Source organism: Mixophyes fleayi, chromosome 12, assembly GCF_038048845.1.
Source record: "Mixophyes fleayi isolate aMixFle1 chromosome 12, aMixFle1.hap1, whole genome shotgun sequence".
Lineage (NCBI taxonomy): Eukaryota > Metazoa > Chordata > Amphibia > Anura > Limnodynastidae > Mixophyes > Mixophyes fleayi.
This window is the reverse complement of record NC_134413.1, coordinates 43,673,877-43,701,161: the sequence shown is the minus strand read 5'-3', so window position 1 is coordinate 43,701,161 and position 27,285 is coordinate 43,673,877. Positions and strand designations below refer to the sequence as shown.

The following is a 27,285-nucleotide window of genomic DNA, read 5'->3' as shown; positions in this document are numbered from 1 at the left end:
GAGAATGTAAAACGTCAAACTAACCGAAACCATACAAGCAAAAACTGTTAAAAATATTACTATCAGACAAACGGACAGTAAGTGCAAGATAATGCAATAATAGTAAAGACATATGTAAGAACCAAGTAAGCACATTTGTATAATTAGCAACGGGTAAGTCCTGGTGAGGTAAAGTAAACCAGTTACTCGAAAACAAGAGGGAAAGTTTATTTCATTGAATGAAAAGTCTGGCCCCAGAACCAACAAGATTCAATCAAACGAGTAACAAGCGCCGAGAGTAGGTGGTAATCAACGAGACAGTAATTCAGTTATTGTGAACCAAGTTACCTTCCAGAATAAACCATAACGCCCTCTTGTGAGTGCCACTCAGTACGGAGACATACAAGCCAACATACTCACACTCAAAGATCTTATCCTCTTTCTACCCATACCCACCATATAATCTGTGTTTTCTTACTAATATTCCAGTTATGCCCCCACTTACAGTACAGCCAGGTAATAAGCACTGACACCTACCTCTCTCCCTCTCCTCTCAGCGGCTAACCAGCGCTCCGTGTGACGTCACCAATATGGCGGCGCCCAGTGCCACGTCAAGGAGCAGTAAACTGCCAGTGACTGACAGCTGAAGCTAGGGTAACACTGTGCAGACATGTGTCAGGTCCACTGCAGACTGATTCTAATACAGCCCCTAGCTATGCAAATAGGACCGAGACACAGCATGTCTGTTCATGCGATTCCTGCAACATCACACAACCTGTGGCTCTACTACTGACCGTAATGCTTGTAAGAGCCAGACTGGCAGGCTATGCTGGGACTTATAGTTCAACCATATCTGGAGAACGAAACCGTCTACCCCAGCAGTATAACATTATACACAAACTAATACATATCAGGACGTATAACTGTTTCATAGTTAGTAATAATAGAGATGCAAACGAATTTATTGCAGATACTAAACACAGTAGAAAACAGAAACACTACGGCTAGATTTTTGCCATCCCTGCAGACAACTAGTCGATAAACAGATCTCATATCATATTACAGTGCACGGAATAGCTCGGACAAGCCAGCCAGCAGCAGCAGTATAGAGACTGAGAGACACACGTGGTCTCACCAGCCACTGAGAAGTGTTGTGGAGCGCGGCTAATCAGGAGCGCCGTTACATAATGCGTTCCATTCATAAAGTGCCGTGCGGTGCAGCGCCCGTGACGTTGGTGCTGCCTAAGCATGGACTCTGGGCCAGAGGAGCTGATGCCGCGGCTCCTGCCAGTGGGGGATTGCGACTTTCCCATGGACTATGATCCCACAGCACCCCCTCGGACACCGCAGGAGTATCTGCGACGAGTCCAGTAAGTCATGTGTGCAGTGGTAATATAACATGGGTTGGATGAGACCTGTTATTCTTCTATGTTGGCTGGTATTCATAGTGCTGCAGGGAAGCCTATAGTAATCTGTGATATTCGTTCTCTGTGCGGATGGACCGCACCGGGTTTATATGTATGATAAAGTCATGTAACTGAACGTTGTCATTTGGTGTGCAGCTTCAAAAACATTGCGGTTCCTGAATATTGAATATACTCTTATTTGTTGATGTTGGAAATCATTGTGTGTTAGATGTGCATGCATTTTCCACGGGTGCCAAGGTACTTGGACATGGTCTTCATAGGTTTGTTTACAGGACAACATCTGCTTCAAATACAAGAATAGTTTCATTATTTAATTCACATGTCTGCTCTTTATTGCATATATTTATGTATAATGCTTTCACTTTATAAAAAGTAGTCCAAGTGTGTTGATTAACAGAGTAGTTTATTTCCCGCTGCTCATGTTTTTATTTGCACTCTCCATCAAAATAAAAACAAAACATGATTTTGTGCCCTTTCAGGCCCTTGTAGGGAAAACACAGCCTGACAAGCCTTTTCTACACATATGGTCAAGATGACCCCTTTGGTTTTCTTTCACTACCTTTGATGTCAAATCCTCTTATGATTAGAAGGATAAAGTAGGTTATATTGGCATGTCTTGTATATTCTTTAACTGTATATATTTTCTTTTTCTCACTTCCTTCAGGATTGAAGCTGCACGGTGCCCTGATGTAGTCATTGCCCAGATTGATCCTAAAAAATTGAGAAAGAAGCAAACAGTCAGTATAGCGGTGAGTAACCATCTAACTCTTTTGTCCCTTCCATGCATTATAGTTTTGTTGCTTTGCCACAAATGAATTGATGACCTTTATAAGTGTTGTTGTATGACCTGGTTAATAAGATTTCTGGGCAAAAAGCTTTTTTTGACAGACTTCTGTCAACCTATTGCTTGAAGCTGTTGTGAAACTGCAGCTTCCAAAATGTTATGCCACCCTGTGATTTCTGAGGTTTTAAAAGGCCTATGTCCTATCTATCAGCAAGGGTCTAAAGAATCCCTGAATTACACATGCTTGTATTGTTTGTGTGACTACAGTAGGTTTCATTAATTAAGTACATGCTTGTTTCAGTAAACTGTTTTTGTCTCTCGTTAAAATGTTATGTGAAAAAGTGTAAATGTATGTTAATGGTGCATGGTGTGGTCCCATAGAAAAAAATGCTCATTTAATGTGCGATAGATCTAGAATGTTGCACCTGGTTTGTGGCATCTAAAGGTGCTTCTGGAGCACCAAGGGGGCGATCTCTGGTAAGGTCTTGTCTGTCTTCCTGCTTCCATGGCTAGAGAAATTACAAGCCTCAGTGGGCTCCAAACAAGGGAGGTTGTACCATTAGGGTGCTAGACCCCCATTTTCACCCCCCATTTTCACCCCCCATTTTCATAGGGGAATGGGGCAGGTGGGGACAGCAGCCATGTTAGGTGCTGTTCCCTTAGGCAGTAGTGTTCTTGGCACTTCCCTAATGGCATTCTTTCACTGTGAGAGAAGTATGACAGAAGCAGCTCTCCCTTTCTGTACCTCCGGTATTGTAGTTGTGGAAGTTGCGCTGATGATACTTCGGTTAGTTATAGGGTCTTGAGTCTGTTCAGCAGGTTTACTGTCTTTCTTGTGACTATTTTGCTCCTCTTCTAACTGTATTTCTTACAGACATGGGGAGGGGTGTCTTCCAGAGCTAGAACTTGGTAGGTGACTTCTGTAAAGTTATTTAGTTTTGGTAGATGCCATGTTAAGCTTGGCATCCAAGTGAGCTCCTGAGTCCTTTCCATTCTCTGGAGGTGTCCCTAAAATGGTTAAGATTATCAGACAGGCTACAAGGGGAAGTAGTGCTTTTCTTCCTGTTACTGCTTCCAAATCTAAGGGTCCCAGATTTCACTTTTCATTTCCCATGGTAAACAAGGAATCGATATCCTGAAGGACAACTGTCTGACTGTAGGGGAGGTATGCGAGTGCTTTTGGACATCCAGCAGCCAAGCTTTCAGACATACAAGCTGCATGACTGGGTTTCTGGCCACCAGGGACCTCTCTGGAGGGGGGGACCCATGGTTCAATTCTACCACAGATGCCTGGGAATGAGGGATAGGGGATGCATTATAGATCTCGTATCCCAACCCAGGCAGTTCATCACCACTGGACTTCCAGCAGACCAGACAAAGCATCTGGCTATGTGGACAGTCCAACTGATTGCTTCAAGGTTATCCTAGTCCTTGATCACCAGAATGGTTTGGTGCTTTACGCAAACCTGTTCTTTGTTCATTCAGGTCCACTTTGAATATAAAATCTCTAAACGCCCAGTTCAGATGGACAGATTTAAGATTGAGCAGAGCTAGTGCATAATGTCTATGGAATTCAAAGACACATACTTATATATTAAAATCAGGTGGGGACAGGTATTCTCCAGTTTGCTTTTCAGTCCCATCATTACCAATTTGGGGCTGTGGAAAGGCCAAGTGGCAGAGCCCAAAAGGTTTTCACCAAGAGTTATGGTGACTGTTGCTCCCTTGGGTAGCAGCAATCATTCTCTATTTGGATGACCAACTGATCAAATCGCGGTAGTTGACCATGCTCCTTGCCCATCTACTGAAGACTGCATAGACTTCAGAATACCACTGATGGATTCTCCATTTCAATAAGTCCAAATTGATTCCATCAGAATGGATGATATTTTTGGGAGTTTGACACCAGACAAGATTATTGCCTTAGAAAAGACTGTAACTCTCTGGCTATGACAGACTGTGGTGCATTTATGTACAAGTACTTGTCAAGATGGTATCTACTTTCGAGGCTGTCCAGTTTGCTCCCTTTCATGCAAGAGTGTTTCAGATAGCACGCCTCTTGAAGTGAAACAGAAATCACCTTTGTTTATCCTGCCAGGTGATACACCATTCCCTAAAGGTGCGTCAGTTGCTTCTTTGGTGGCTGCAGGAGTTGTGCGTTCTCAATTTGGGATCGAACTCTGAAGACTGACACCAGCGTTCGTGGTTGTGGGGCTGTTACAATCCAGGCCTGCTTTTAGGGTCGTTGAACCATGAAAGAGTCAAGACTCCCGATAAATGTTACAATGTCAAACAGTGTTTTCTGCTCTAGTTACAGCAGAACATTTGCTGTGGGGAAGGATGGTGAAGATACAGAAAAATACCACAGCTGTGGTATGTCAACCGCCAGGAGTCCCCTTCATGCAAGGTACCTGCAAGATATTTTGTTGGGCAAAGTGAAACCTTAAGCTTCAGATGTCCTCTTTCCATCTTCTTTCAAAGAAGTTTGGCTTTGTCAGATGTTTTTGTAAGAAGTAGTACATATCCAACTTCTATAAGTTTATCGGGTGGCCCTGTGGGACTTTGCTTTGTTGAACCCCTGGACTCTGTCAATTTCAAAATTTTGACATGAGACTTTTTTCTTTTAGTCTTTTCTGCTGCTAGAGGAATTTGTCTGGCAGCTTTGGCCTCCCAAGTCTTCTCTTGTTTTCTATGAGGATAGAGCAGCCCTTTGGCAAAGCCACCATTTCTACCTAAGGTGGTCTCCAGATTTCACTGTAACCAGGATATTATCATTCTGGCCTTTGTTCAGGCTATGTTTATGGAGAAAAAGGTTTCCGTTCAATACCTGGATGTAGTTTGTGTCGAAGGCCTATTCAGAAGACTCATTACCTACCTGAAAGAGGATTGATTGGACCCTTTATGATGCTTATAAGAGGGGATGGCAGGAGTGCACTCTAACCATTGCTAGATGCATGATGGCTGTAACCTGTTAAGCTTTCAAAATCTTAGGGCTCACATCACCAAATCAGTGTGTGTGCGCCTCCTGGGTGGCTAGGCATAGAGGCTTGAATGAGCAGCTGTATCTAGCTGCTACCTATACCTCTGTTCATGCATTTACCAAGTTTTATAGGTTTAATGAGTTGACATCCTTTTGTTTTGGAAGAAGGGTAATTCACTGCTTCTGGACATACCCACCCTTAAAGGTGGCATTGGGCAGCTCCCATCGCCTAGAGTGCCACCCAACTGGATGCCTGAGAAAATTATTTTTATGCTTGCGTTAAATCCTTTTCTTTTAATCAATTGTTGGACACCGGATGACCGCCCTCTATGTTCTGGTTCTGCTTGTGGGTTTGGTTATTTTGGGAGTACATGGTGGTTTTCTCCTACTGTTCTGGCCTGCAGTATAGCGTGTTCGGCACTTTTATTAACATTTAAAAGTGCCTGCTCTCTGGTGTCCCCCACTTGTAATAACGTTAATTTGAAGATCCTTTTTTTAATATAATTTTTGGCCAAGCTATTCCTATCATCATTATAATTTTTTTTTTTTTTGCATGGCAGAATCTCTGGTTTTAGCTTGTTTGCTCAGATTATGTAGAAAACAAAATGCCTCTTTATGTATGATGTCAAATGCTTGTTCTTCGACTTTTATCCACTTTTATCCTATCTTGTACCTGTATTTTATGAACTCTGCTAAGCACATACAAGTGGTTCCAGAAAAACCTTAAGGTGCAGTTCATTTGGCACTGACCTGTGTAGTGAAAATTTTTCCAGGCACTTGTACACTGATGTACACATCAAAGATTCATCTCACTTTTTTGTGTACTCTGCTAAAGCTTGTTTTTATCTTAGCTGTCAGGGTGCCAACCTGCTCCTGAGGGATATTCACCAAGTCTCCGATGGCAGCAACAGCAAGTGGCCCAGTTCTCAGCTGTCCGACAGGTAAGTGATGCGTAAGAATCTTATATTTACATTTATAAATAACTTATTGTATAAATGTACTTCAATTAATAGTGTAGGGTGCCATTTTATGTAATTGCAAAATGTACTGATTTTTTTATATTGTGTTGTATGTCGCTATAGGAGATGTATTTATTTCTGAGTTAGTACCAGGAGAGGAAATTGGATTTGCATAAGTTTTCTAAAGGAAGCCTCATGCTGATTAACTCTCCATGTGAAGTGAACAACAAGTCTTTACCTGTTCTGCCTTCTTAAAGTGAAAGGAAACCTCTGAACAATGTGATATACTAAATCAGATTAATGTAAATTGTCTTAAGTATGAATTGCATTTAAAATCAAAGTTTAAAGAACATCTCACATTCTGATCTTTTGAATTCAATATTTCAGACTTTTTGGGCCTGGTAGAAAGGGGTTTACCCCCTATCAGGCTGTGTCCAAAACTGTGTAAAAAGGAGCACTGTTTGACCATGTGTCATTAAAATGATTGGTGATTTAGGTGTTTGTTGTAATTTGTTACATGTCTGTAAAACATGGTTTTGTCCACAACCTGTGAAACTGGCAATTGTGGCTCTTCCCGATAACCCCATAGTTTCTAGTCTATGGTCTATTTTATGTTGCTGTTCATGGCAATCCATGAAAAGCTTTGGCAGTATAGCAGTGGTCTACAGTAATAGGTCTAAGTGGAATAACTTGCTGAGAGGTTAGAGAGAGGGATTTCCACACAAATAAAAGAAACTGTGTACAAACTTTACTAAATGTGATATTATACCTCTAGGCAAACTCTCCAAAATGTTCCCCACTTCCACTCCAAGCTGCTGGCAGAACTGTGGTCAGAAGTAATCTTCACATCTGGTGGGCCTGTCCTCACATAGTACCCATCTGGAACATGGTCCTCTCTGTCCTTAACGCTGTCTCTAAACAGCCAATATCCAAAGCTAACTGGGCCTTCCTCCTCTCCCGTCCTGTGCTCAATGATAGCACACATTCTAATAAACTGATCTCTCCTGTCTTTGCAGCTGCCAAATATTTACACTCCGATTGGAATTACCCTGACCCTTCTACAGTGCTCGCTCTTAAATACTACGTCTGGCATATAGTGCACATGGAATGTATTGCTTACAATATACATGACAAACAGCACAACTTTGACCTCGTATGGCTCCCTGGTACCTTAAGGAAAGCCATAACTGCTTGTCTCCTTCTGCCAAATTTCTCACATGAGTTTTCATCCCTTTCACTGTCTGGGTTGTGAGCCGACTCTGGTCACCTTACCTTTTGAGGTTATATTGTAAGCTCTGTTTGCTTTGCTACTGAGCTTGTGGTTTGTTTGTTTTTTGTTTAGGTAGTTATCTGCCTGTTTTGCTATGTCCAGCACTTGACTTCCTAAGTGATAACGTTTGCTTGCTATAGGAATTCAATTATTGCTTTAAGTAAAAAAAAAATGTGTAACAAAATAAAAGCTTGTGTTGGGATATCATTCAAATTGAAACCCTGCCTTCTAGAAGCAAAGCAGTGAAAATTATTTTGTATTACAATTTAAATGTCATGGTACAATTAGTTGAAGTAGCGTATAGGTGTTCAGTGGGCTCTCAAGACTGAGGGAGAGTGAAGAATGTTTTTGTTTGTTTTTGGGGTTTTTTTCCTCCACCAGGAATTAATTGGCAACATCTGTTCTTAAAAGAACACGTCCTCCCACACACATGAACTATGTCTGTTTGCAGACGACGTGTTTCTGTTTGTCACCAGCCCGGAGACCTCGTTGTCAGCCTTGAAATGTATTTTGGATGATTACAGTTCAGCCTCATTTTACAGATTGAATATTACTAAATCTGAGGCTCTACCTATTAATATTCCACAATCCTCACTATCGTCCTTGCAAAAGAAATTTCCGTTTGTATAGGTAAAAGACTCTTTGCCATATTTGGGTATACACATCCCCCCTACCTTATCTACAGTATTCAAAATTAACTTTACTCCAATTTTTTCGCATCTCGCCTGTTTAACTAAGAATTGGCTTGACTTCGAGGTCTCCTAGCTGGGTCGTATAGCCGCACTTCAAAATGATGCTTCTAACAAAATTAATGTATATTTTCCGCACTATTCCATATATCGTTCCTAAACGAATGATGGCCCGCTTCCATACCCTAATGTCATGTGTGGCGCCAGAAACGCCCCCTACTTTCCCATAAACGCATGGCCTTATCTAAACAACGTGGGGGGGGTTGATGCTTCCTAACCTAACGTATTACCAAGAGGCCTGCATATTGAGTCACCTGGGTGAATGGGCGCTCCTGCATGCTTCAAAGCCATGGGTGGATTTGGAAAGAGCTCTGTGTCCTAGTTACCCACTGTTAGACCTTCTCTGGACACCAAAGTCCGCTCGTCCATCTGCTGTGTGTAGGTTACGGTCCATCTCTGATGCCATGCAGGTGTGGGATAGGATCATTGGGCTACACACTAATTTTACACTCCCATCTCGCAATCTATCTCTCCAGGCATTATGTCAACTCATCCCAGAGTTAAGTCTGGTTGTTTGGAAAGAGAGGAATTTCCTCCCTATCGGATCTGTTTGCCCAAGGCCTCTTTCTCTCCTTCGCTCACCTACAAGATCGTTACAGTCTACCATCCTCTGAGACATACAAGTACTTGCAAATTAGACATTGGGTTGGAACGGTCTCTAAGACCCCCCCCCCCCCCCCCCCCCCATTCTCTCATGTCTCTCCCATCACCGGCCCTGGGTAGACTGACAAAGAGCGGCAGTAGAGGCGGAATAACATTTTGGTACCACTATATTCACTGCCTGATTCCCACAAACAAAACTCCTGCACAAATCCAATGGGAAATCGATTTGAATCTAACTCTTACCGAACAACAATGGGAAAAAATTTACGTAAACTCCCACCGTATGTCTAAGTGTATTAACCATAAAGAGATGCAAGTCAAACTTATTAACCGACTGTACCTTACTCCATAACGGTTGCACAGGTTTTGGCCAGGCCAATCGAAATTTTGCTGGCGCCAATGTGACCAAGTAGCGGACATCTTCCATGTCTTCTGGACATGTTCGGTGCTTCAGCCGCTGTGGAGTGAAGTATTTGCCTTAATCTCCACTGTCTTAAAGACCCCTGTTGCCCCAGATTCGGCCTTGGCTCTACTCCATGTCTACCTGACATCCATTCCAAAGCATGATCGGTACCTAGTGGGCCACATATTGATAGCTGCTAGAGCGGCAATAGCGCAAAACTGGAAGTCCCACATTCCTCCTACTATTACTCAAATCATTTCTAAGATACAATATAGCTTTGAGATGGAAACAGATGCGCCCTATGCCTCATCTGCATCAGCCCCTATTATAAGATGGTTCAGATGGCATGAATATATCACTGATGGCCCAGGGGTTCCCCAGGATATCCCTGGTTACCCAACGACTCATTCACCAGCGGCCCTTGTAGAATCCCCCCAGCCCATTGACCAGCTCCCATCCCCGGGTATTCTCACCCTAGAGGAGCATCTTCAGGCAACCACAGTGAAAGTTAAAGTTAATATGTCTTACTGTTATTTGTAAATACATACTGTTGATACTGTGTGCCTTGGTTTAATTGAGTGATTCCTTTCCCCCTGCATGGGGAACCCCCATGTGTCCCTTTGTATGTATTTTCTCCCCCCCCCCCCTTTTTTTTTTTTTTTTTTTTCTGAACCCCATATACCTTTGCAAAATCTGAATAAAAATATTGATGAAGAAAAAAAAAAAAAAACACGTCCACTGCTGCTCCATATCTCTTCAGGACACAAACAAATTCAATTGGCACTAAAAATACCATATCAGATTATAAAACTAAAATATAAAACAATGTAAAAAATATTTCTTGCTAATATATTGGTTTCATCCAAAAATACCTTTTGACATCAGTGAGTATCTGCCCCCCAGCTTCTTTTCCCTATATATTGTGTTTTGCATTATATTGTTTTATACTTGTCTACATCTATTTCCTTTACAGATAATGAGATTAAAAAATGAGCCTGTATGTAATGTTTCTTTCCTCTGCAGAGTCTCAACAAGCACAGGAGCCACTGGAAATCCCAACCTCTGGACAGCAATGTAACAATGGTGAGCTTTTTAGTATCTAAATAGTCTTCATAGTTGTTCAAGTTCACACTGCCATTCCAGCAATGTCCTGGGTATATGAACTTGGGATATTGCCAGGTGACAGAGCCTCCCACCCCGTCAAATTCCCGGGTCGACCAGGTTCGCACTGAACCTTGGTTTGCCAGGGTCTCCCTGCCAACATCACAAGAAGAGCTTTGATTGGCTCCTCCTTTTTTCAATAGTATTTGGACAGATCCAGGCATAGCACTGCAGAAGACCTGGGTTGAATCCCCTGGTCATTCGACCTGGGTAGCTGCAGGGGAACCCCGTTCACACTCAGCCTTGCCCCGGCAGTAACTGGTTTGTTTTTTTGTCTTGTTTTTTGAAGCAGTGTGGCTAGGTAGTCTCTGCCCCATTTGGCCATACAGTTTAACTGCTGTTTTGTCTGAAGGGGGAGGGGGGTTTGTGTGGGTTTTGTTTTTTGTTCTTTGCTGTAAAATCTATGCCTACAAAGTGAAATGGTGGAGAGATGACTTATGACTTAAGGTTTAATTTGAATTCGCAATCCATAACGAAGAATTTGTTTTAGCCGCAGATCATAGATGTTATAATTCTACTTGCTTCATTGTAGTGTTCCCCCTAAAGGATGCAGTAGCTAGGTACTGCACTTCTCTCTGCTGCTAAGGCCCACCATATGTTAATGCCCACAAGTAGCGAAGGAGGCACACAGCGCTATGTGCACTGCTACCCTTGGACATATTGGGTGAAAGATCATATATGTACATGTAACAAATGGTTCTGCAAACTTTTGAAGAAACCAATACTAGATACAATGTTACAGGATTTGTAAAATGTGTAATTATAGTGTTTCTTTGCCATTGGATAGGATCGGGTAAAACGTGCAATTGCAAAAATATAAAGTTTATGGGAATGGACATGAAAGCCACTGTTTGAATCGGACAAGTGGTAGTAGCAGAGAAATCCTGGCAAGTTGGAGCCATGTAGGAAAAGCATTGTTTCTTAACAAATTGGTGGATTCCACCCACAACTAAAAAAAAATAAAAAATTAAAACTTCAGAAATGGTCTCCACCCTTGTTCTTTTGCAACTTCTGCCCCAAGTCATCAGGAGCAGGTATGGGAGGTGGGGGAAGGACTTTCAGGGGTTGCGGATTGAAAAATAGGCATTAAAGGACCCAATTATGCCGAGTGTGGACAGTATTATAGTGTGTATTTAACCCCTGATTGTGTGATTGTTCTTAATCATGCATAAACGACTACAATCTGGAGTATATAAATCATGTTACAGCAAAACCTCCTTTATTTGTCTCTACAGCCAAGCACAGAGGATGAGGAGAGTTGGAAGAAGTTCTGTCTAGGTGAGCGGTTATATTCTGACCTGGCCGCTGCTCTGAACGCTGAAAACCAAAACCCAGGGATTGACTATATAAAGGTAAAGGCACATGTAGGAACATTAGGCAAGTCTTTAATTGCCTGGTAATGCAGTTTGTGTAACATACCCATGTCCCAAACCTCTTGCACCAGACTGACAGGAGGCTTCCATTACTCTTTGCACGTTAATGTATAGATGCTTGGATTGGCTACATGTTGGTCTAGGGCCTCTTTTTCAAGGTTGCTTACAACTGTTATAATAGAGTATTTCAGCTTGACCGACTGCTAATGCTTTTATTAGCCACTCCTGCTATATATATATATATATATATGTATATGTGTCAACCAACCTAATACGAGCTGACCTAAGGCTTGATCTTCTATGACAAAGTGCACTGAACCTATAAGGGGTGAAGTGAACACTTTACATTTATTGTAAGTCTCTTTTCAATTAAACCTTCCTTTCAATTAACCCCCCCCCCCCCCCCCTCTCACCACTCATTTTGTGGTGAGAAACTTATCTGCTAGGATTGGATCCTCTTGTCAGCCCTGACCTAGTTAATGACTACATTTGTGTTGTACTACACTGGCATTACTTGCGCCTTATTCTAATGGCAGATTGATTACTGCAGACTGTCTTATCTCTTGTTTTATTCAATCATAACAGGTTGGGTTCCCACCACTACTGAGTATTGTTAGCCGAATGAGCCAGGTGAGATGAGTTATGTTCTTTGCATGTGTGGAACACAAAAGGTGCTGCAGTCTGATTTGTAACACTTTGCTAGTGCAGCTTAAAGTAAAAGCAAACCTGTTCTTGCTGTAGGTTACAGCACCTTTGTTACTGTCTCATGCAGTGTTCAAGACTATTGCATTGTAAAGGCAAGACTTCTCATCAGACTTTGATTCATCTGGGTCTTTCTTGGTTCCAAAATAATATTAAAACAGAAAATGCAACTCTGTCCTAGTTGCTAGGCCTTAGGAGTGCCTTATGTAAAATGTATATTTTGAGCTAATTTCTCAGAATGCAGACTGCATGATGCAGAATTGGGGTACTTGTTTTTTTGATTTGGGAGGAGGAAGCACAATTCTTTTACTTATCACACATATTATGCTTTGTATACTAACAAAAGAAATTGTAATCTGACTTTGTCTTAGGGTACTGTTACAAGTGTATTGGAGTACCTTGTGAATTGGTTTGAAGAGAGAGACTTTACTCCAGAACTGGTAAAAACACATATAATTTATAGTGAGACATGTATATCGTTATGTTCCTATCTCGCTCCATCCCCTTCCAAGTCAACCCATAGGGTCTTTAACTTGAATCTGGCTTTCTGTTCACAGGGTCGGTGGCTGTATGCATTGCTTGCTTGTCTGGAGAAACCATTGCTGCCGGAGGCTCACTCCCTCATCAGGCAGTTGGCACGCAGGTGCTCACAAGTTAGAGCAGAGGTGGTATGTTCAAAAACAATACTTTACCAAATACTGAGTACAGCACTGGCTAGGTGTCAACACATGCAAGGGGTAAAAATATCACCCGGGCCCACAGGGTTGTTTTAATCATTCTAATGCCCAAGGTCGCAATTACAATGTATTGACAATTTTTGCTGACTGAGACACTGTTTCATCATAAGGCCACCCCTGCAGACCCTACAACTTGCATGGAATGGAAAGTTATGTATGGAGGGGGGTATTAAATTGTCTTAACTCTGTTCACTGCATGAAAGTATACTGCTGTCCATATTTTGTTTTATGATGTGATATGTAACTACAGTTTGGAATTCTGTGCAGGACCACAAGGAAGATGAGAGGGTGTCTGCTCTAAACTTGTTCATCTGTCTGGTTGGCAGGTAATGGTCACTAAACTGGTCTCTTAGCTGCTTCATTATTGTGGAGGGTTTGGATGTTTTTGTTTTCTTAACACTGACTGGAAAGCTGGCTTTGTGTGTTTTTTGGTTTTTTTTGCTTTATCCTTTGTCCCTGACTTTACATCTCTCTTCTATAAAGGAAGTAGGGCAGTGGTTCCCAAACTTTTGCAGTTCGCGGCACCCTTATAGTCTCCATAATTTTTTCAAGGCACCACTCCAAAATAATTACAGAGCAGTCCTGTTTTGGAAGTAGTTGGGTCAAAAAAATTTAAGTATTTAGGTCAGGACAGAAATACTTATTTAGTATTTAGTTGTATGCAAAAATGCCCCTCTGCATCCAGACACTCTGCCCTCTGCCGCGCTGTCCCCCTCCTCTGCCGCAGGGGTGCCACGGGCCAGCCAGAGAATAAACACAACAATACAAAGACTTACAAATCCACCGGGCGCCGGGACCCAACATCCTCCTCTCTCATGCAGATACCTGCAGGTGAAGATTCAACTGCTTGAGGTTCAATACTGGCGTGAAAGAACCATCTGGCTTTTGGACCAAAAAGAGGTTGAAGTAGTCTTTTGGTCTTCTGGGACCTTCATGATAACTCCCTGCAAAAGCAGAGAAGCAACGCAATGGAGCATTGCTTGCCTTTTCTGTGGATGGCGGGGTAAACTGGTTTCGAGGGGCTGGACCCGCCAAATCGATCATGTAACCTCTTGCCATGATACCTCGAATCCAACAGTCCTTCGAGGACTCTGCCCACTGATCTTTGAACAGTAGCAGACATTACCCCCCCTCCCCCCCCCCCCCAGTCCCGTCGCCGCTAACAGTGGAGGGTGGGCATCATGTGCAGGTTTATCTGGAAGCTTGGAAGAGGGACGGCTTGAGGAGGAGAACCTACCTTGAAGAAAATGTCTCCTGTCTCCACACGACCTGGATCTAAATGTCTGACCCCTGCCAGACAAGCGCTCCCGAAAGGATTTGCCTGCAAAAAGTATTTTGCCTCCTGTAGCCTTTTTGTCTGGTTGTTTCCAAGATGCCTCTGAGATCTTATCTCAGCAGAAGGTGGGAACCGGACCGACTGTCTCGTAGATTTATATAAAAGACCCCGATCTTTAGAACTAGTCTCATCCAGGTCCAGGAACCCCAGGGCCTGATGCACTGCTATTACCAGGTCATCAATACCCTGATATCTAGGGGACTCCTCTGGGTCCTCCTGAGCGGAATATGAGTCCTCAAACTTCACCTTCCTCTTCTGAGAATTTCTCTGAATCAGTGGGCCAGAAGAGGGTTGGCTGATCTGTCTCTTGTTTCTGGGAACTCTCGGGTTTTCCAAAAAAAAAAAACCCGGTTTAACAAATCTAGACCCCCGGACCAACAAAGTGGACCACGCCGGGCTCACCCATAAGGGGGGGTCTGAGATGGCAATGCAGAGGGTTGACCTACCAGTTCTGAAGTAACTGATTTGGCATTCCCTGACGCTACCCCTGAATTGATAGGGGCTACTGTTCCAGAGGTTGAATGGAGGACTGCTGCAACCACTGAAATTTCTGAGGGCTTAAAAAGCAGCTGTACCAATGTACTAACCCCCTGCGTTAGGACAGCCACCCACGCTGAAGTTTGTCATAAGTAGGGCAGTATTCTGTGACTACGCCGTCATGAAAGCCCCACCGCAGTCAGTACAGAGGGCCCCCGGGATCTGGTGTTCACTAGGCAGTTTAGTGTTGCACATGGAACAAGTATAGTATTTGACTCTGGGTACTTTTCCCTTATCAGACAAACAAAAAAAAAAAAAAACCAGTACAGCCAATAGCAAACAGGCAGACACAAAGAAATAAGCAAAAGATACTAACTAATCTATGTCAAAACATAGTATCCCTGTATTAGTGTAATATGTGAGAGCAAGTATCTAAATAGCCATATGCTATGCCCCACGATAGATATAGATAGGATGTATTAAAATTTGGTGGTGGATATATATTATAGGGAGTATATAGAAAGAATAAGGCACTTGGCTTTTTCCTCAGCAAACATGTAGGGAGCAGCCTGTCGGCAGCTCTGCAAGTTTTCCCCCCTCCTTTTCCAGAGAGGGTAACTTGGTCTGCTCCACTCAATCTCCCTCCAACATATCTGCCCAGAGCTGGTAGTCTGCATTACCAGTGTGACGGCGGCTCAGGCCTGTCACACTGTAATTAGGGGATTCTAAAAAATGAAAAAAACCTTCCTGTCAACGGAGAGCCGGACGGCTCTCACTGACAGCACCTCTCCTAACCCATGAGTGCCCTGTCATACAGAGCACTCTCGGTACTATTTAAACCAATAAAAGAGAAATAAATAAATCTAAAAAGTGAAAACCGTCACCAAAAACAACAAACAAGCCCAACTCCTCTGGGCACCTAACTGAAACTGAGGACTCGGGCGGTTGGCAGGGGGAGGGGTCTGTTGGCAGCTCAGAATTAACTAGTTAAGTGCCAACTCCTACTCTCCCCTCACTCAACCTGGCCCCCCCATGGTAGCAGTGTCCACCAGATGGATGAAAGAGAACATGGGGCTATATGTCTGCAATACATGAGTGACTGAAGGGGGAATGTCTCTTGCACTCAATACTTAATCTTATTCATGTTTGAAGAGAGCTTGCTAAAATTAAATTTTAGCCATTGTCATAAATTGTTCTAATTTTTTTTTCCTTCTCTCTAGGTACTTTGACCAGCGAGATCTGGCTGATTCCAATGACCCTTTTTGATGTAATGAGACGGTCTACCTCATCTTCATCTGTGCACAGCAATACATGTCCAATCAGTCTCCCTCCATTCAGTGGTGCACCAACGGTCTCCTTTTTTGTTCAAACCTGGACTGTGGGTAGAGAAGTGGCATTTTAATGCTCTTCATTGCTTAAACAGCCTGCAAGCCATTGAAGGGTTACGAATCCACTTTTGCACGTGCAAATCTTCCTGGCCTATGGCAGTAAATGAAAATCTGATAACTGGTTCAAAGCCTCAAGTGTTGGGTGTCTATTTTAGGATTGTTATTTTCACATGTATTGGCCAAAGTTGAAGAGAATTAAAGTGCCTAAAGGGTTTTGGGAACACTGTCCATATTTTTTAACCCCCTTCCAATGAGCCCATTTTCTGCCAGCAGGCCCTGCATGGTACCCTTGCTGGGACTGCTGTAGTTGAAGCAGCCTGTAGCATGGAAAACTGTGAAACTACTCATTTTTAGACACTTGTATTGCTCCGTTTGTCTGACTGTAGTGTGCACCTGTGACTCTGCCTCTGCAAACAAAATGTTAGGAAAATCTGAGAATTTTGCATATGTAAGAACCTAGAACTGGGTATAATGTATAAATATATATTTTTAAAGTCTTCCTTCCCATTTAAGAACAATATGAGCTTCCTACACAATCATATCTCAGTATGTTATGTTTACTGTAATGTAAGTAAGACAAAGTGCATTACCTGTGTTTTTTTGTTTTTTGTTTGTTTTTTTCCCAATGATGGCCTTTTATTTTAGGCTAAATTGAGATGTTTAAAATCCTGTTTTGAAATGCTTTGGTTGCAGAGGTAATTGCAGAATCCATGTTCTAACTTATCATGTATGTTTTATTAGCTGTAATATAAAGATTTTTTTTTTTATGACTCTTGTCAATTGTAATTACTAGTATGGGGGAATGTTCATATAGAAGCAACTTGACATAATTTAAGCTGCAGAAGCTGTGTAACTATATCCTGATGCTCCCAATGGAGTGTCTCTTGTGCTTGCCTATGCCAGCTGCAGGAAGCCTGGAGTGGCCAGCAGAGGTACCGCAGAATGTGTCAAGGCTGGAGTGGCTGCCCTCAGGGAACCTAATCGCCCTCTTTCTCTCTGAGATCAGAGCCTATAAGGGTGTTTTATCATGATCATAGCAGCCCTTCTGAGATCCATTGGAGTGACTTATCCCTGACCTGGATGTACTGCTGATCAAGGTGGGCTCTCTGTCTTTGCTTCCAGCCTATATGTGGGAGATGTCTCTAGCCTTAGAATGTCACAGATAAGATCCTATGACTGAAGTCCTTGTATCACAGACTTGTGTATGTGTTCACTTCTGCATTAACGTGTTTGGCAAGATGGTCTCTACTTTTTTGAGGTCGTGCAGCTTGTCCAGGCAGTGACTGTGTTCCAGGAGTGCACTAGTTGCCCCTCTGAGTGAGATGCCCATTTTCCATTTAGGACTGGGATTTGATCTGATTATGGAAGCCATCCTTCAAGCCTGAGACAGTCACCTCTTCCTGTGCTGAATGGCTGCGACAGTCCAGTCAGACTATGCCACAGTTGTGGCATAACTCTCTCAATATCAAGGCACTCTGTGCCTTCCTGCTGATTGAGACCAGAATCATTATGCATGTGGCAGAGCAAAACATTCCAGCCATCAGTTGTGTTCATTCCACTGCTACAGAACGGGGAAGCTGATTTCCTCACTTCATAACAGGGTTTTCTTCAGCAGGTGATGGGCAGGTGCAGTCCTTCAGATTTAACACAAAGTGGAGTGCTATAGGAAAGAATCTATCATATACAATTACAAGAGAATGTAAACATCTAACATAGCCAATTACACAGTCTAGCTGCCTGGGTAAACCTCTTGGCTCCCCTGCACCTGCTGGAAAAAATTACTTAAAGCTGAGAATTGGTTAGAAATTAACAATTGTTGTAACTAGCACCTGCCAGTCTGCTTAGAGGTACTGTAAGGGAGCTAAAAGACCAAATGGTCCACACTGCTACACAAGTCACTGTTTAATGAGCACAGAATAGGGGAAATGGTTTCTGGTATTTTGCCTTAAGCTGCACTCTACTATAGTGCAGAACAATCAAATGCGGCTAACTATGAAAATTGATTACCTGGAATATAGACCCCTCTACAATAATGTTGATTGGTTTAGTTTAGATCAGGGTTGTGCAACCTGCGGGCCGCATGCGGCCCTCAACGCCTGTAAATGTGGCCCAGAAGGAGTTTTGGTTGTGGCAAGGGGGCAGCGCTGTTAATGGAAAAAATAAATCCTGCAAAAGAAAATACTTACCTTGCGGTCACGTCGGCTGGTACTCCGGCTCCCTCCCTACCCTCCTCCATGCAGTGCTCGCAGTGAATGTCGGGCGTGATGTCGTCACATCCAACATCCATTGCGCAGCACAGAGGAGTCACCCGCGCGAGATGAACAATCAGCAGCACAGAATTGGAGAAAAGAGGACAGGAGAACAAGCCGATTAAAAGGTAAGTTAAGGGGAATTTTTTTTATTTCAAGGGACGCTGACCAGTGAATAAGTCACCTGGTCCTGGAGCATCATGGACCTTATCTCCCTGCTACATACTTCTACTTGTAATACTAATGGGGAATTATATATTATTCTCTTTGGCCCATTAGAAGTTGTTATCCCTTAACGAACATAGTGGTGTAATTATCAAAACAGGTCACAATTTGGGGTCACAGTGGTGTATATGTCAGGTACCGCAGGCCTGGTCAGGGCACCCTGATATACAATGCCTGGCTTAAATGTACTTTATTGATATTGCATCGAAACAATACAAAAAGTGATTGTAGTATAATAACTAGAGGATTTTTGAACAGGGCGATTGAAAGGTAAGTATAGGGGGATTCGGAAAAAAAGTTTATATACAATGTGTTAACTTTGTTTTCTATGGTTTTTTGGATGATCAGCTATCGTTATTGTATCTTATGTGCGGCCCAAACCAACTCATCGTCTTCCAATGTGGCCCAGGGAAACTTAAAGGTTGGACACCCCTGGTTTAGATAAATGTAGGTATCTTCTTGTGAAACTTGTCTCAAAGGAGCTAGTAAAAGTTCTTACTATGTTAGAGGAAAATTACCATAAACTCTCAGGCTGGGGCTCCAAGCAACAACATGAAGGCTAAACTACAGGTAGCCATCTTCAGATGCCTGAAATTTTTACTTAAGCAGACCATAGAATGGATTTATTATTGTTAATCTCAGGTGAAGAACAAAAACTATGTTAATGGACATTTCATTAGAAGTGATGAGCCCCTCTCTGCTATAAGCCTATACAGGGGAAGGCTGCAAGTTGCCCTTATCTACCCTCCCAAATGAAGGATTTTCACTGAGCATGGAAACAAAGAAATCCACACTGTGAGAGATAGTGATGAAAGCTCAGAAGCCCCTTCAAAGATTGATGAGTTAGATACCTAATAATAGTTAATAAATTTCTAATTTAAGGGGGGGGGGGAAAGCAACATATGCTCTAACTGTGACAAAACAATATTTGCCTTAAACATGTGAAAGGTGTAAACTGATTAAGTTTGAAGCTGAAATGAGCATGGAGCCAGACACCCTTTTTTAGATTTATTTGGTATACGTGATAAGTCAGTGCTTAAATGTTTAGTTTTAACATGGTTATTTCTGGCAGAACTCTGTGAGCATCACAGCTTCTACACACTTGGTTTGTTTTTGGGGGAAGGGGGTCTTTTCTTAGGAATATTCGCCACAATTACATTTTCTCTGTGCATTGTTATCAATCTGAACATTTTCTGTTTAGAAATACAGTGCTAATTGTCTTTGTTTAAAAAACTATCCCTGCATTGTGATGACAAATCTGAAGATTATCTACATTAACTATCTCTAGTCCCATCCACCTTTGAAATTCCTCTCCTGGAATGTAGAGGGATTTCCCCAGCTAAGTGCAAAACCAAAATCTCTTATGTAAACAAATCGGATGTAACATTTTTACCAGGTCCACCCCAAACCCTAATAACATCAAAAGTTGAATGGTAAAGGCCAAAAATAGCATGGCCTATGCATTTCAACTAATGGGTAATGGTCATTTTAACTAAAGGCCTAAAATGTGAAATACATTCTAAACTTGCTGATGTGGAGAGCAGATACATTTTTTTTTTTTACTTATTGTTAACACTATAATTATGTAACCTATGTGCTACTACTTTTATGATGAGGATTATTCTCAATGTCATAACTCTTTACAATAATTCAATAGCATATGGGGTTTCTCTCTTTCCTACCATTGGAGGACTGCTAGACATTGGGGTATTGTAGTGGGTGTAGAAGTTTAGGCACTTATCAACTTCTTTGATTGTCACTCTCCTTCCCTACGTTGCCCCTCCTCTCCTGTGGATACCTCCCCTGTACCTTATTTAGAAATAGGTTTTTCATGTTTTTATTTTGTTTCTCCCTTTTAGGTGCAGCGCAGGGATCGAACCCAAGACCTGGAGGAGTGAGTAGCCTGTCGGATTCCTTCACTCTGGGTCCCTGCGGAGGGTAAGCAGCAGCTTCAGCTCACTCACCCTTGCACCATTGCCGGTAGCCTGTCCTTCCCCTAGATTGACGAGCAACAGGGGCACATTTCATAAGTCCGCCAAAGAGGCAGCATTTATTTAAAGCACCATCTGCACTCTTCAGGCTCGGCAGCAAGCGGCCACAGTTTAGTCTCCCTAGTTGGGTGGGAGTGAAGCTGTAGCAGCCCCTCCTCCCATCCCGACGGACATGCCGGAAAGTCTCCCTGCCCCTAGACAACGAGCAGCGGGGGACACAGTAACAATCGCACTACTTAGGAGGCGATTCATTTACTGATCACTGGCACATGGTACCTGGGCACTCTTGAGAGGCGTGATTGCTATACACGCCGACAGCCATACTATTGCATGCGCTGATCAGCAGTCTACAGGGGCAACCATTTTTGGGGGAGATCTTGGAGGAGGGACTTCCCTTCACCCCCTTCCTAGTTCCTGATGACAGAAGCAGCCATCTTTGGAAACGGAGATCATCGTGCTGCACAGTGTTCCTCTCCTCAATTGGTATAGTTTATGCTGTTTTAATATTGTACTCTATAGAGACATATTGCATACTGTGTTTTTTACAATCCGTACTATAATTCTCAGGTCCTTGGCATTGGTGTAAACTCAGCTATTTACTCAACATAGAGACTCTGTAAAATCTTGCTGTACCATGTGCAGAATATAGTGTCTTAGACTATTTTTTCTAAATATTGTTTTGGTACTAATCTGTTATCTTTTAAACATGTCTGAGAAGGGGGATTTCCAAAAATAGGAGATCCTCCAGTATGTCTGCACTGTTTGATACATGTGCCAGATATAATGCTAAATTCACTCTTGGACAGTAACCATGAAGCTCTCTTGCAGAGCTGAAACCCAGGAGCGACTAGGTCCAACTCAGGGGGCAATAGCTATGGAGAAACCGCTCTGGGCTAAGTCACTAACAGCCATGGCGGTGTTCACCAGCGGATCCAGGGGGGGGGGGGGGGGGGGAATCGATCTGGATCTGCCCCTGCACCAGCATGATGTTAAGGTCCACAGAAGTACGTGAAGTTTGTTTCTCGCACTCCCTAGCTGCTGCAGGCACATCCTCTCAGTCTGATTCAGTTCAGGGTGAAGACTGCCTGCTTACAGTATCGCACAGGGCCAAGAGGATTATTTATGATGCGGCCCAGGGCTGCGATCATGACTCTGAGCATTCCGCAGCAGGCGCGTTTGACATTTATCTACCGGAAGAAGACTCCTCAGTGCTGTAGATTCTGCCTCTGCCCATAATGTTGATAACCTCATTTTGGGTATCAGACATATGTTTTGCAGATCCAGAGCCCACGGCTCCTTCGGGTTTCTCGTTATTTAAAAAGACCAAAGCGCAGGTGGCTTTCCACCATCCCCTCAGATGATGGAGATGGTAACCGATGCCTGGCACAGGCCAAATAAGCAGTTTATGATGCCAGGTAGATTAAAGTGTCTCTACCCTCTTCCAGAGGCCTCCCCTGGAGTGGACACTCCTGTAGCACGCTTGTCCTTCTCCGGCTATCCCCACTAAGGAGCGGGTCTCACTAAAGGACCCCACGGACAATAAGTGCGATCACGCCCTCCACTCAGCTTATGTTGTGTCAGGCAGCATATTTAGACCCACTATAGCAGTTGCCTGGGCTAACAAAGCTTTCCAGCAATGGGCCGAACAGTTAGTTGCAGGCATTCATGGAAACATTCCACGTGCGGAACTACTCTCATTGGCCAAGCATATTCAGGAGACTTCTGCTTGTGGGCCAGGCAGCCATGGATGCTGTCTCCGTTAATTCTAGATTCTTGGCTCTCATTATAGCAGTTCGACCTACCTTGTGGTTATGCTCCTGGACAGCGAATGCTGATTCAAAGTGAGCTCTAGAGGGTTTGCCTTTTGATAGGGTTACTCTGTTTGAGGCAGAGCTAGAAATGGTCATTCAGGTGGCCACTGAAGTAAAGAGCAACGCTCTTCCCATGGGTTCCAGTAGACCAGTGACAATGATGTTTTCAGTTCTTTGTTCTTTCTCCCGAGGCCGGGGCATCCCGTCAAGAGGCCAGTCCTCTGCTATACGCTCCCCTAGGGGCAGAGGTAGGGGTCCTGTTAGGCGAGGAACTTTGAGACCGGGTGATAAGCCCGCACCCCCAGTGGCAGACATCCACCATGGACGCTTGGACATGGCGAGTTGTGTCCCAGGGTTATGTCGTAGACCTAGCTGAGTCCCACCACCGAGGTTCTACAGCAAAGCAGCCCCCCCCCCCCCCTTTGTCCCCTCAAGCGCAAGGCACTTCAGGAAGCAATCCAGACTTTGCCGACAGTTGGGGTTATTATGGCCTCCTATGGCATAGGGGGTTACAATAGTTCCCTATGTAGACCATCTTCTTCTGAAAGCGCCATCGGCAACGCTCTTAATTCGCCACATTCAGACCACTATGCAGTTTCTGGAAGTTCATGGGTGGATTCTGAATTTACCCAAGTCATCTCTCATTCCGGCACAGCAAATGTGATTCCTCATGCTTGACACAATGGTTTCAGTGTTCATGGTTTCAGTGTTCATGGCTGTGCCTTTTGCACAATTCCACTCTCACCCTCTTCAACAACAGATTCTTCGAAAGTGGTCAGGATCTCAAGAGCATTTACACAGGCAAGTTATTCGCCTGTCGAAACCCACTCGTCTTTCTCTGGCGTGGTGGTTGTCCAAACAAAATCTGTACAAGGGTCAGACTCTTCAGACCAGCCCATGGACCTTAGTTACCACAGAGGCAAGTCTGTTAGTGTCAGGAATCAGCTAGGATGAGTGAGATCCTGCTGGTTTCGACTGGGATTGGCTAGACTCCACCCAGAGCCTAACAGAGCAGAAGGTTTTCACCAGGGATCCCCGCAAGGGAATTTGGGCTTTGCAGCTTCCACCCTGCAATTCGCGGCCCTCTAGGGAAGTTCCCAGTGAGACGTGCTCAAGAATTGGCACGAGAGATGAGGGTAATCCCCAAGTAGTACTAGGGACAGGATGAGATGATGCTTGGAGGCAATATACTTGATATAGAGAGCAGGAATCTGTGGCAGTTACTACTAACGAGTGGAGGAGGTAAGTGGAGATCAGCGGCAGTACACTGGATAGGTAGCGGGTGATAATCCACCATGCAGAGGAGAGAGCTGCTTCCAAGCCTGAAGTAGACATGAAGAACCAGCACTGATAGGTAAAGGGATGTCAGGAAAGTACAACCAATGGGAGAACAGGTGAGACTGTCTGCGCAAGCACAGTACCGCCACCATGACAGCCGACGAGGAAAGCGAAGGACCAGGAGGCGGGTAGACGCGCCAGTCCTTGAGTGGTGGCCACAGGAGGCCGGCATGTGACAGCTAATCCGGGGATAAGTGACAGGGTCCCTGAGATTTCAGGGTCTCTGGTACCCCCCAGGAGGGACACTCGATCAATATCCTAGAACTCAGAGCGGTGTACAGGACATTGATGAAAGCGCAGATGTTTCTGACGGGAGCCTTTTCAGATTCAATCGGACAATGCCACAGCTGTGGCATATGTTACCAAGGGGCAATTCGCAGTGTAGGTGCCATGCGGGAGCCAACCAGGATCATGGTATGGACGGAGCGCCACGTATGCCAGCTAGCGGCCGTTTACATTCCAGGCGTGGAAAATTGTCAGCCCGACTTCCTCAGCAGGCAGAGGGTTCACCCAGTCGAATGGTCTCTCAAACAGGTTTTTGCCCTCCTAGTGGAAAGCTGGGACATGCCGGAGATCGATCTCATGGCATCCAGGCTAAACCATCAAGTTCCCCTGTACAGCTCAAAATCTCGAGACCATCAGGCACATTTCACAGATGCCATGGCCGTTCCATAGCATTTCCGGCTAGTGTACCAGTTTCCTCCGATTTCCCCATGCTCTCGCGGGTGCTAAAAAGAGAGTGGACGTTTTAAGACATTCGGAGACTAGCAACGGATCCTCCAGCCTGCCAGTGTGACGGATATTTTCGTTCAAGGTCATCTTTGCCACAATTTAGATCGGCTAACTTTGACAGCGTGGCTATTGAGACCTTCCACCAAAAGGCTGTAAAATGTCGAGATTAAACCAGTAGGGGGAGATTTGCTTTCACAGAAGGATTTTAAAGGTGTACGTTGGCAAATAGTTTTAAATGCTGGAATTGAATGCTACAAATGGCTCAGCTGGAGGTATTGGTAAAAGCTGTTATGAGGAATGTCGTTTCGTCGTTGAAGGTCCGCAAATTCTGGGAAAATACGCAAAGGGGTTATGTCTGTCAAGAACCTGAATCCACATGAGGACCAGAGTGGAGAAAAGGATTGTTGTTGTCCGGGGGGGAGGCTGGGTTTTTCCACATGGGAAACATAACTTCGTGATGTGCTAACAGGTGAAATGTTTGGGTACAGTAGTCTCATATCTGGAGTGAAAAGGGGGTAGTGGGTGGAAGTGAGGAGAGTGGCGGCCGGTGTTTGATCGATATCTATAAGATGGTATAGGGTGAGAGAAGGTGCATAAGGTTGGTTTCTATGTCAACTCATAACCTCGTACCGGATGGAGAGTGAAATAGGACTAGTTGGGTTAGGTGTGCAGCGATGTAATATTTAGAGAAATTTTAAAGGCCCAATCCTCAGTCTGAGGTTCGACAATGAAGTGTGTGGGCTTGTATGCGGGGTTGCTTTCCTGTCCAGATAAACCAAGCAATTTGCTTCTGCAGGGTCTTTAGCGCAAGTGATGGAACTCATAGGTAGCGCCTGAAATAAGTAAAGAATCTGTGGCAGTAAAGTAATTTTTGAGATGTACAGGCTAGCCCATTTCTCGAGATCCTGTTTAAGAGAGCTCAAAAGCATAGGGAAGTTAGCAGCATACAGTTGACTATATTGACCCGTTAAATAGATTCCTAGGCATTTAAGCCTATTCGGTTGCCATCTAAAATTTTATTGACGCTTGAGGGAGTCTAATAGTCAAGGGGATATATTGAGAGGGAGGATTTCAGATTTATCCATATTTATTTTAAAGTTAGAGATTGCTCTGTAGTTTAGTTCATTCTGTAAAAGAGGGAAGGAAGTGAGAGGATTGGTAATTGTCAGTAAAATATCATCTGCATACATGGAGATTTTGTAGTCCGTTACACCCACTTGTATCCCTACGATCGTTGTGTTATTGCAAACTTTCGATGCCAATAGCTCCATTGTTAGGGCTAATAGCAAAAGGGGAGAGTGGGCATCCTTGGCGAGTACAGTTTGTTGAAATGGAGGCGACGCTGCGCTATTAGCCCACACTGTAGCCGAGGGTTATGATACAAGGAAGCTAGTCCGCACATAAATTGTCCTTTTAAATCCCATTTTTTTTTTTTTTTTTTTTTTGAAGGTAGCTCATGAATGGCCAAGGCAGCCTTTTCTGCATCAAGAGACACCACCAGGGCGGGGGTCCGGGACTGGTTAGCTGCTTTGATTATGGCAATCACATGTCTTGTGTTATCTGTTCCTTGGCGGGCAGGGATGAAGCCCACCTGGTCAGGGTGGACCAGTGCGGGAATCACTCGAGCTAGTCTGTTCGCCAATAGCTTGGCAAATAATTTTAAATCTACATTCAGTAAAGAAATGGGCCGATAGCTCTCACAGTGGCTAGGTTCTCACCCATCTTTGGCTATAACAATGTCTGTTCTGGTGGTGTGTCTTTCAAATTTTTTGCTGCTCAAATTCGCATTAAAAAGGGGAAGAAGCATAAGTGCCAATACAGAAATAATAAAAAGGTCAAATATTCTATCCACATCGAAAAACACTCCAGAAAGATTCAAGTTTCTTATACCTTATGAGTTAACTTCAGTATTAGTCCGGCTTATCATAACCAGTATTTTTATACCTAGAGAGTATTTCATCCATTTCTGATTTGGCGGTCATCCAATCTATTGTTTTGAACAGTTGAAAGAAATAAATCACAAATCCAATTGTATATGTATCTACAAGCAATACGCAACACTAATTTACTTCAAGGTCAGATCAGATTTATTTATGCCAGATGTAATAAAGAAAACATTACATTCAGCAAAATCATATAAATTAAATAAGTAGTCATTGATATAAAATACCCAATACATATTGATCTTGTGAAATATTGGTCATATGATGTTCCATAAATCGTTGAGGTAAATACATTACTAGTCTATAAGAGTTGCATCTTAAATCAATTAATAAAGCATATATTTCTCAAGGCCAGAGAGAAAACATATGGTTTTTGCAACGGCACGACTCCTTGACCAAAATAAATAGATGGATATTTGCTGGAGACACAAATTGAGAAGGCTGTCCACTTAAGCAAAAGCCAAAATAATACCCTTTAAAAAATATATAATATATCTATCTATATATCTCTTTCATGCACTAGTGTAGTCTTCTATGTAGAAATCAGAACTATATTTGTTCCTTTTAAAAATAAATTTGATTGAGGAGCATTGATTAGGTCCATATTATATGTCCTACTGAAATTATGTACTTACTGTGCTTCTTGTGGATTCTGACAGTAACCAATT

General features: G+C 43.4%; 2 protein-coding genes across 3 annotated transcripts in view; one reads left to right on the top strand and one right to left on the bottom strand.

Moving 5' to 3' along the window:
- Positions 1-906, bottom strand: part of SEC23A (SEC23 homolog A, COPII component) — a 72,775-nt gene extending 71,869 nt beyond the window's left edge. Inside the window, exon 1 of one of the 2 annotated variants that reach the window (XM_075192456.1) lies at positions 517-906. Coding sequence is in view for 1 of the 2 variants with exons in the window: in XM_075192454.1 (XP_075048555.1) it covers positions 436-438 (3 nt within the window). In the remaining variant the exon portion in view is untranslated. Of the gene's footprint in view, positions 1-435; positions 458-516 lie in introns of those variants that run through there. The other variant, XM_075192454.1, reaches the window with a different exon arrangement.
- A 271-nt stretch (positions 907-1,177) lies between these two features.
- GEMIN2 (gem nuclear organelle associated protein 2) lies at positions 1,178-17,095 on the top strand. The gene is made up of 10 exons (XM_075192457.1): positions 1,178-1,349; positions 2,071-2,155; positions 6,022-6,111; positions 10,178-10,237; positions 11,551-11,667; positions 12,274-12,318; positions 12,762-12,830; positions 12,948-13,058; positions 13,395-13,453; positions 16,161-17,095. Exons 1-10 carry the CDS (start codon positions 1,228-1,230, stop codon positions 16,204-16,206), a joined length of 804 nt encoding a protein of 267 aa, XP_075048558.1. The 5' UTR covers positions 1,178-1,227; the 3' UTR covers positions 16,207-17,095.
- Positions 17,096-27,285: the final 10,190 nt, after the last annotated feature.

Coding starts and splice junctions, on each gene's coding strand:
- GEMIN2 (XM_075192457.1), top strand. CDS start 1,228: ATGGACTCTGGGCCAGAGGAGCTGATGCCGCGGCTCCTGCCAGTGGGG. Junction 12,319..12,761: donor TTGTTAGCCGAATGAGCCAG/GTGAGATGAGTT, acceptor ACTTTGTCTTAG/GGTACTGTTACAAGTGTATT. Junction 13,059..13,394: donor CACAAGTTAGAGCAGAGGTG/GTATGTTCAAAA, acceptor AATTCTGTGCAG/GACCACAAGGAAGATGAGAG.